The sequence below is a fragment of the Chrysochloris asiatica genome, unplaced genomic scaffold, assembly GCF_000296735.1.
Source record: "Chrysochloris asiatica unplaced genomic scaffold, ChrAsi1.0 scaffold00162, whole genome shotgun sequence".
In the NCBI taxonomy this organism is placed as follows: Eukaryota; Metazoa; Chordata; class Mammalia; order Afrosoricida; family Chrysochloridae; genus Chrysochloris; species Chrysochloris asiatica.
Window position 1 is genome coordinate 4,713,436 of NW_006408680.1, and position 11,027 is coordinate 4,724,462.

The window sequence follows — 11,027 nt, forward strand, 5'->3', positions numbered from 1 at the left end:
AGGAAGGAAGGAAGGAAGGAAGGAAGGAAGGAAGGAGAAAGAAAAGTGGGCATGCTAACTCTAAGTTTTGACTTGGAGTTCCTCCTTTCTATGGTAATTGAGCCATACCAATAAAGCAACCCTTCTTGCATAGTAGATTATTAGGTTTTGTTATCATTAGAGTTAGGCGGCTAACAGCAAAGTCTACAGTTTGAATTTATCAGTCTCTCTGCTGGAGAAAGTTGAAGCTTTCTGCTTCCCATCAAGATTACAGCCTCGAAACCCCTATACAGGGTCACTATGGGCAGCAACCAACTGCACGGCATAGAGCCACCATCAGCGGTATAGGTTCCCTCTTCTGAGTGATGTCATATACCAACAGCAGAAGAGACACAGACATACATGGTGGGCGAGGGTAGGTGGAGACAAAAGCTTAGGATGACTGACTGTCATCAGAATCTTCCAGGACAGAAACTCATTCAAGAAAGAACCAACCTGTACAGACTTGGATGTTGACCTTGAGCCTCCAGAACCATAATACATAATACAGAATGTCTTCTTTAACGTCTCTCACTAGCTCTGATAACGTAGTGGTTACGAATCAGGCTGTGAACCGCAAGGTCAGCAGTTTGAAACTACCAGCTGTTTCACGGGAGGAAGATGAGGTTTTCTGCTCCCATAAAGATTTACAGCCTTGGAAACCCGGTACAGGGTCGCTATGAGTCGAAACCAACTCCATGGCACCCAACAACAGCAACAACAACACTTGTGGCACTAGTTATGGCAACTAGTCTTTGTTATGAGTTTAGTAATGATAACTTAGTAGCTAAGGTAACTAAGACAGTCGCCTGTCATGAATTTATAGCAAATTCTCTTCTTAACCCAAATATCCAAAGAATTCATGTAAACCTACACATGTGTACTTCTGGAGGCTATTATACTCCAAAGGTACTGTTTGTATACACATATGCACACATGCACCGTGTCCAAAAGCTGACACACAGTTACCAAATATTAGTGAGATAGGATACGCTTAAGGAGTGAGCTGCCTCGTTTGTTATGTTCCACGGGACCCATTAGCGACTTGTGTGGCTTTGAGCAGCTTCCCTCAAGTGTGTGGAACTGAGGCCCTGACACTTAGTAGAGTTTCTGAAATTTCTTGAGAGAAGGGAGTGCACGTTCAGCACACTTCCCATCAGTTATGTGGGAAGCATGTGTCTTACCTTAATTTCTTTCAGCAGATCACCAAATATTAAGGAGCTATTACAGATATCTTCAAAGACGTTCCCAAAGATTTGTAGCCTGCTGAACTGTGGAGTGTTGCACATACACATTTTCTGGAGCTCCTGTGAGGAAGACAAGTCCAGCCCCTGTCAGAATTTCTCCACTGCCTTTCTGGACCGAGTGTCTCAGGTTGGAGAATCAATCACTCTGAGACTTCCCCTTAAAGTAAGTATCCAGCTTCCCTGTCCAAGGGCCTGGGGTTGGCAGAATCAGTGGCTAACCCACATAATTGATTCCTTCCCAAGACTGACAATCCAGCTGACTTGCTCACACCAGTGTCTTTTCTTTGTGTCTTTATATCTTAGGTCTTTTCATCTTTTGATTCATTGTCTTACGTCCTCCTTTCAGAGGTCTACCCTTCTGTCTCCACACCTTCTCCAAACCCTTTCTCTCTTTCAACAGTCCCTTCAGCCGAAATTTCTCATCAAGGTCTGGTTCTTTCAAATGTTGACTGCTGTTTTCTTTTTTCCTTGATTTTTATCCTTAAAATAAAATGTCTCTTATTTAAAATTCATGGAAAACTTCCACGGCACCTCAATTCCATTTTTCCATGAACATGGTGAAGCCTTCTTATACACATGTCTTCGTCACAGCCCAAGGTGCACTTTAAGTCACACTTGCTGGGTGCTGTCCGGGTGATTCCATGGTGACCCCATGTGCCCCACGTGACAGAGTAACACTGATCCATGTGATTTTCTAAGCTGACTGACTCGACAGCACTTAACAACAACAACAATCTTTACTGGATGGGACAAAGATGAGACTTCCTGCTTTCCTTGAATGATTTAAAACCTAAGAGACCCTATACAGCATCATTATGAGTCCAAGCCGATTGGACAGAACATAGCAACAGCAGTCGTTACTAGAGCACATCACCAGGTTCTTTCCCCAGCAGAGCTGATGGATGGATGGGTCCCATTTGCCAAACGTTTAATTATTAGCTGAGTGCTTAACTTTTGCGTTACCCAAACTCCTTCATGTCTCACTTTCATACATTTTGAGATTTTAAGTAAAACTTGGCTATATCATATGACTCACCAAGTCTCTTTTCACTTGTCATTAGCATTCTGTTACAGTTCCTGGGTGGCACAAAGGGCTAAGTACTTAATGATTAACCAATAGGTTAAAAGTTCAAACCCATCTAGAGAGGATCTTTGGAACACAGGCTGTCACTGTCTTTGGAGGCTGTGAAAATCCTACGGAGCAGTTCTACTCAAAAACTAACAACAACAACATCATGCATTAGGCAAATATTTTCTCAGATCCTTCTGCCATCATCCCTCAAAGATTTTAATGACTGTAACTACCAGGCAAGGCCTAATGCTCTCAGTTACAAAGTCTCCAACTAACCAGTCTCCAAAACGCCTTCTTGGATTTCAACCTGTTGCCATCACCTGCTCACGGTGAATGTTTTCAGCAACCAGAAGCTTTGCTGTGTTCGACCTAGAAATGTCCACTCATGTCATGTCCATCATTGAGATGAGTCTCTGCCCACAATATTTACCCTCCTTGACCTATAGCACCAGTTACATTTCAACACTGTCTTCCTTACCTGTTCCAACTTCTGCTCATGGTGTTTCACTGCCTTGCTCCCAGTAAAATCATTCTTCAGAAGATCTTGCTTTGCAACGATGTCCTTTTGGAAGTGCAAGAACCTTTTATATCTGTCAGTTTTTGTAATGCCAGCTAAATAGGAGTCTACATACTGGTATTCATCCTTGCCAGGTGGAGACATCACACACTGGCGGCTGGACCGCATGGCTTTGTATTTCAGGACTCTTATCTCTGATAATCTCAACCCATCTCTCTTCAGCTGCTCAGACAGAACTGCACTCATCCCCTCTTTCTTTTCCTTTGCAATTTCCTCTGGAATGGAATCCACTTTTGTAACATCTGGGTGGGAAACAGAAGGCTTGGGGTTCAAGTACCTGAATAGTGGTGTGTTTTTAGCATCATTGGGAACCAGAGCAGTATTGATGGTAAAATCCACGAAGGCATCCTTCATTTTTGCAACCTTCTTGTCAGGTTGCTTTCTCTCTCTGGAAACTTTTTCCTTCCTTGGCCTATTGGCATTGTGCCAGTGGCATAAGATGCTCTCTGGGGGCCTGTAGAGTTTATTGGGATTTAGGTACCCAGAGGTGTAAAGGAAGACATCATCTCTGTGATCTTTTTGAAGCTTATTGAGAAGCTTGGTGAGGTTGCACAGAGTCTTCACGCCTCCAGTCTCACAGTGTTTCCACTTTAGGTAAACTGTCAGAAATGAGAATGAGACTAGTTAATGCTACTCTTAGATCAGCCACAAAACTTCATGTGCATTTGCCCAGCTGGTGTATCCCAGACTCAAGGGAGGAGTCCACAGATGAGGAGTGGAAGATAGTATGAAGGGGATTCCCAAAGTTCATGGGAAAAGGAGTCAAAAGCTAATGTTGTATTCCTTTGTGTCTTTCTTACTTTTTTAGAGAGCTTTGAGATTTTAGGTAAAACTTAACTACATATTATAACTCATCAAGTCTCCCTTCACCTGTCATTAACCATATGTTATAGTCTCTGGGTGGCACAAAAGTTAAGTGCTTGACAACTAGCCAACAAGTTAATAGTTCAAACCCACCCAGAGAGGATCTTTGGAAGACAGGTGGTCACAGCCTTTGAAGACCCCTTGGCATACCTGATCCAGCCACTGAAAGACCCATGTGGGTCTCAGGTAGACACACAATGTGTGGTCCCAACCAGCAAATAGAGGGCCCTGTAGGCCAATAACCCTAGAAAAAAAAAAAGCTAACAGAGAATCCCTGACAATATTATCAATGGTTCTGAAGCAAAAGTTACAAAATGTAATTATATTTCTTAATTATGATGTTTAATGATGTCTGCACTGTAGGATAAGCACTGGGCTGCTAACTGCAAGGTCTGTGGCTCCATACCATGCTACATCCATTATCTCTGAAACAACTTCACTTCAGTTTACTTCCTTTATAATAATATTGGATGGTTGAGAGATGGTGTGACCAGTTCAGGCCCCCGAAGGTGACAAGCTGTGGAGGGATTTTGTCCTGGGGTTGATTCCCTATTCTACAACCACCTGAGCAAATGGAGGCAGGAGGGGACTTTCTGGATCCATGCCACAAAGAAACATGTTTCTGTGACCAACTCATATGGGACAGCAATGACAATAACAATAATATCAAAGACACATGAGTTCTTCATGTTCACCCAGAAGAAGAACCAAAGGCCCCAAGGAAATGAGGGACTGCAATAGATCCAGTTCTTAGTAATAAAGTAACACACTCCTTAAAAGAAAACAACTTAAAAGTAACTCCTTAAAAGGTGTTACTGAGCTGATTCCAACTCATGCCAACCCCATGTGTGTCATAGGAGAACTGTGCTCCATAGGATTTTTGAGGACTCATTTTTTCAGTACATCACCAGTACTGGTGTGGAGCTATGGGTTAATGAGCTGGACTGCAAAGTCGATTTGAACAGCAAGGTCGGTGGTTCAAGCTCACCAGCCGCTCCTCAGAAACCCTATATAGAGTTGCTATGGGTTGAAACTAACTCCACAGCACTTAACAACAACAACAACAACAACAACCAGGCCTTTATTCCAAGGTGTGGACTTGAATCTCCAATCTTTCAGTTAACAGTTAAGCACTTAACTGTGGCACATAAAGCAGTTGAAAACCACACCTGTGCATCAACTCAGTTCTGTGGGCAAGGCGTCCAGCACAATGTGACAGGGTGTCAGTCTGGACTTCACATGCTGAAATTAAGGGGTGAATCTGGCTGAGTTCTTGTTTACAGGCATCGGAAGATCATGGTTTCCAAGCTGAGTCTTGTTGGCAGGTTCAGTTCCTTGGAGTTGTCTCCTCTCTAGCTGTGAGCTATGGCCACTGTCAGTACCAACAGGCTGTGGACATCCCTTAACATGCAGCCCCTCCCTCTCCCAGCCAGCAACACCACTTCCCTGCTTCCAGCCTCTAGCTCCCTCCTCTGAAAGCTCTCTGCTCCTAAAGGGCTCTAGTGATGAGATCAGGCCCACCCAGGTCAACCCCCCCTTTTAAAGTCAACAGTGCCATACAGTTTAGCACACTCAGCAGAGCACTTTCTTCACAGGTGTGTAGTCCACGGACTGTTCAGCGTGTGTCCACAGGGGCAGGGAAGTTTGGGGTTGGTTTGGAATCTGCTGGCATTGCCAAGGGACGTTAGCAAGTCTGGAGCCCTGAGTCCTCTTGATGTTTCCAGTGAAAAATAAGTCACCCTTACTTAACAACAACAGTCTGGAGCTACTGGTCATATTGTAGCAAATGATTTTTGCTGCAAGATTTTTGAGAATTGCTCCTATTGACTAAGTTAGTGCTTCAAGGAAACAATTGTAAACTATTAAAACAACAATTGAATCGGTTTTTAAGACAGATAATAATTATAATTAATCACAGCCATTGACACTTGATGCAAAAGCTCTTCAGAAAACTGGGAGAGGAAAACTGAATTGTTGCTGGGGTTATCTTTTGTTTATTTCCAAAATAAAAGAAGAAGCCTGGAACCCGGAAGTCAGTTATTTAGCCCTTTCCCACTAAGAACACTCTTTCCTTTAATGGCTCCCTTCATGGTAGTCAGGCCTGCTTCAGGTGATTCTGTGAACACAGTGTTTCTATTGGCTAAGTTCTTATAAAATACACCACGGATCGTACTCTGGCAGTGAATATTTTTCAAGAGTTTTGTAATGAAAATATTGATTTCATATATGTTATTGTTAAACACTGTCCAGTCAGTTCTGAATCACAGCCACCCTGAGAGAGTTTGAACTGCCGACCTTGTGGTTCAAACCAGCTTGTGATGAGTGTTTATCCTATACACCAAGACTTCGGTATATGTTGTTTCTACTGCCACATAAACCAGGAGCAAGGTGACTCTGTGGAATAAGCACTGGACTACTAACCACAAGGTTGGCGGTTCGAGTCCACCAGTTGCTCCTTGATAGAAAGATGAGGCTTTCTGCTCCCACAAAGATTTATAGCCTCAAAATCCCTATACAGGGTCTCTATGAGTTGGGATCATCTCGACGATATTTAACAACCACCACCAGTATATATCTGACAGCAGGAAGAACAGCCACAAAGATAAAAAGATCCAAATAATTCACTGCAAAGTATGGCTTTCTGTAGGTCATGGTACCTAATCATTGTTGTTAAGTGCCCTTGAGTCAGTTCCAACTCATAGTAACTCTATGTAGCGTTTCCAAGGAGCAGCTCCTGAGCCTGAACCACTGACATTGCTGTTCAAATGAACCTTGTGGTCCTAAACATGATCCCGCACTGCCACACAAATTCTGAAAAGCAGGGAGCTCCCTGTGACTGGAGACAGAGGAGAGGCTCAGCAGAAGAAGTTGGAGAGTCCAATAGTGAGGGGATTCCAGGGAACTTTGTTGGCTTTAAGAGGGAGGAACCACATATAGGAAATAGAGTGTGAGTCTTGAGCTGAGGGGCGTCCTCCATGAGGTCCAGAATGCACTGTGTGGGCTGAGCGGAGCCCTCAGTGAAGACCAGAGTGAGATGTATGTGCTGAGGGGAGTCCCCAGTGGGGAGCAGACTGAGCTGTTTGAGTTGAAGGGAACCCCATTAAGGATAAGAGTGAGACTTGTAAGCTGAGGGGAGCCCTCATTGGGGATGAGAGTGAGATTTGAGAGCAAGAGGAACCCTCAGTGGGCACCAGAGTGAGGTGTGTGAGCTGAAGGGAACTCCATTGGGGACCAGAGTGAGACTTATAAGCTGAGGGGAGCCCTCATTGGGGATGAGAGTGAGGTGTGTGAGCTGAAGAGCGTCCCATTGGGAACCAGAGTGAGATTTGGGATCTAGGGGAGCCCCCAGTGGAACAGGAATGTGTCAGCAGCACACAGAACCTTCCCCAGAACCTCCAGAAGGGACCATGGCTGCCCACAGCTGAAGCTCAGCCCAGACTTCTGCCCTACAGAACACGGGAGGAACTTCCATCCATCTTTTTGGTATCAGCAATAGAGAACTCATATATTGTTGGTACAATGGCCTTTCTTTTTCTTTTTTGAAAAGCTTTCTGAATAACTGGTATAAAACCCCAAACCAAAGGCATTGTTATCAAGTTGATTCCAACTCACAACAGAGTAGAACTGCTTTGCAGGGTTTCCAACACTGTCAATCTTTACAGAAGCAGAATCCAACATCTTTCTCCCACAGAGTAGCTGCTGGGTTAGAACCCATCAACCCTTTATCTTTTGATTAGCAGTCAAGCTCTTTAACCACTGCACCACCAGGGTTAACTGGTCAAAAACCAAAACTCAACCCCATTGATACTGAGTCAATTACAGCTCATAGAGACCCTATCTGTGTAGGGTTCCTGAGGCCGTAAATCTTTGCAGGAATAGAAAACCTCCTCGTGCTTCTGTGGAGTGGACGGTGGATTTGAACTGCTGGCCTTGTGATTAGCAGCCCGATGTGCAACCCACTATGCCACCAGGACCCAATACAGACCTCACCACGATAGTCAGGAGTAGAAATGAGCATTGAAAGTGTTAAACAGTGCAGTTAGAAAATCTTCCCATTCAAGAGTCAAAATCACCGTCCAGGAACTGAAATGGTATTATTAACTTCCTGAGACAGAACAGGTTTTGAAAGCTAACAAAACTAATGTTATGAAGAACAGCAAAAGTTGAAAAAAACTTACAGAAACAATCACTTTTGAAGCACCAAATCTTTCAAGGACTTTTGTGTCCCTTACAGTCTGATTTCTTCTTATGTGTTCATTTGGGAAGGCCCTTTAGTGCATCTTACAAGCATTAGTTCTTGAGGTGAACATGCCCCAACACACAACAAGCTCTTTGCTAATGAGTTGATTCCAATTCATGGTGACTCCATGTGCTAACTTAGTACTGCTCTGTGGGGTTTACTGGAGAAACAGATTGCCAGGTCTTTGTTTAGCAGAGGCTCTGCTGTCAACCTTAGAGTTAATACAGACAGCGCTTAACTAAGTGTGCCACCAAGAAACCGCTGGACAAGGACCCGTTAACAAGCCACTGAGCACATGAATACTCATAGTTGTTGTTAAGTGCGGTCAAGTCAGTTCCGACTCATAGCGACTTGGTATAGGGTTTCCAAGGAGCAGCTGGTAGGTTTGAACTGTCAATCTTGTGGTTCACAGTCCAGTGCTGATCCTGCAGTGTCACTTGTTGTTGTTGTTGTTAGGTGCCATCGAGTCAGTACCGACCCATAATGACATTATGCACAGCGAAGCCATCAGAAATACTCAGGGGGAACTCTGAGGGAGTTCAGAAATAAAGCATTCATTCACCTTTGAGCTAGAACTTTCATCTTGTTGAATAGACAATAAAAATCAGAGTTACTTCCGGGGAGTATTTACAATTGGCTATTTTAAGTGTATTCATCACCAAGTCCCCAAGAGATAAGCACTATTATGACTTGCATTTTGCAGTTGGAGAAACTTAGGCACAGAAGGTTTAAGTAAGCTATGAGTGGTCAACTGTGGCCTGGCTCCAGGACCCATGTTCTAAACCCACTCTGTAGCACCCCCAAAACACTGCTAAATACATTGGGAAGTAGTAACATGAAGCTTTTAAAAAAATATTTTATAATTCTGAGCGTTTTGCAAAATCCAACAGTTCTACAGATTTTTCTCAATCCCATATCAATTTGAATCAGTAACCCTGTTCCCATGAACAGAATGTGCTTAAAAAAGCAATGGAGATCAAAAGAATATCCTCAGATTCCCATTTGTAAAATTTCAATAAAGAAGCCAAACCTTAGAAAATGACAAAAGTTTGTACCTGTGCATTATCCCACAGTGCTATACCAGTACTCCACACACATGATAAACATGGATGCTTTGTGTTTGTTTCGTGAGAATTACAGAATGGCAACTGCTATAGAAAATGCCCCGAAGTCCAGATTATTTAAAAAAGAGCACTCTAAGCTTACATCTATAAATGTCCATTCATATGATCCTTTCATCCTTCCAGATACACACATGCATACATTGACACATACCACATACATACATACATGCTCATATGCAATCACACACTCACAAATAGACACACACATCACACCCACACTGAAATACATGCCCACACTCACACTCACACAGTCATATAGACACACACACCACATCCACACTGAAACACATGCCACACTCATACACACTCACAGTCATATAGACACACACACCACATCCATACTGAAACACATGCCACACTGAGACATACTCACAGTCATATAGACACACACATCACACCCACACTGAAACACATGCCACACTCAGACATACTCACAGTCATATAGACACACACTCCACATCCACACTGAAACACATGCCCACACTCACACACACTCACAGTCATATAGACACACACACCACATCCACACTGAAACACATGCCACACTCAGACACACTCACAGTCATATAGACACACATACCACATTCATATTGAAACACATGCCACACTCAGACATACTCACAGTCATATAGACACACATACCACATCCAAACTGAAACACATGCCACACTCAGACACACTCACAGTCATATAGACACACACACCACATCCATACTGAATCACATGCCACACTCAGACATACTCACAGTCATATAGACACACATACCACATCCACACTGAAACACATGCCCACACTCATACACACTCACAGTCATATAGACACACACACCACATCCACACTGAAACACATGCCCACACTCATACACACTCACAGTCATGTAGACACACACCACACTCAGACTGAAACAAACACAGAGTCACACACACTCACATTTATACACACACAGACATGCCACACTCATACTGGAACACATTCAAACCCACACTGACGTATACAACCACACCTGAGCAAACACACACAGAAACACACTGACATACATACCATACTGAAACACTCACAGGCACAAACCTACACACACCACAACACATAAATACACTGATCACATGTACATATACACACTGACACATACACAGATACAAAAGCACATACATGCACACTGACAAACACACGTGCTTCTACAAACCACATGCAGTCACATACCAATACACATTTACAAACTTACTCATACTTACACACACATTGCCCCTGTCCACACAGTTATACACACACACTCACACATGTCCCCCAGATCTTTACTTTGGTGTTAGGGTCAGAGTTTGGGAGAAGGTAGCACATCTCAGATCCAGCCCTAAGCACCAGGGATCCTATAGCTGATCTGCACCCACCAGGGGAAGCCAGGTTCCAGGCGATCAAGCAGCCTTCCAACATCACAAACCACACACAGGACATGTGCCACACGACTTTCTTACATTCAGGCTCCAGGCCTCCAGCCATGGCTGTTCTCCTGCAGACACAGAGCTGCAGGGGTTTCTAAGGGAACAGATCAACATTCCAAGTCCCCACCCCCAGTGCATGCCTCTGTTGCTAAGCAACTAAGCACAGCCCCCATGGAATCTCCCAGGAAACCCTCATCTTTTCAAGGCTTCCTGCTTCTTCAACTTCCAGGGAGTTCACTGTGTTTGCTTGCTTGTTTGCCTTTTTTAAACAAAGACTTTGTGTGACTTGAAAAATATTAAAAATAGGATTCAATATTTTGCTCATGTTGTTGTTGTCAGGTGCCATCGAGTCAGAACTGACTCATAGCGACCCCATGCACAGCAGAAAGAAACAATGTCCGATCCTGCCACACTTGACGCCATCAATGATGTCACCTGGCTGATCCAT

At 43.7% G+C, this 11,027-nt stretch overlaps 1 protein-coding gene across 1 annotated transcript in view; it reads right to left on the bottom strand.

Annotated features, from left to right (window-relative positions):
- Window positions 1-10,637, bottom strand: part of LOC102838645 (chromosome unknown open reading frame, human C6orf118) — a 209,448-nt gene extending 198,811 nt beyond the window's left edge. The window contains exons 1-3 of the mRNA XM_006871186.1: window positions 10,613-10,637; window positions 2,816-3,513; window positions 1,203-1,325 (exon numbers count right to left, since the gene is read on the bottom strand). Of these exons, the coding sequence (XP_006871248.1) occupies window positions 1,203-1,325; window positions 2,816-3,513; window positions 10,613-10,637 (846 nt within the window). The remainder of the gene's footprint in view (window positions 1-1,202; window positions 1,326-2,815; window positions 3,514-10,612) is intronic.
- Between the last annotated feature and the right edge of the window lie 390 nt (window positions 10,638-11,027).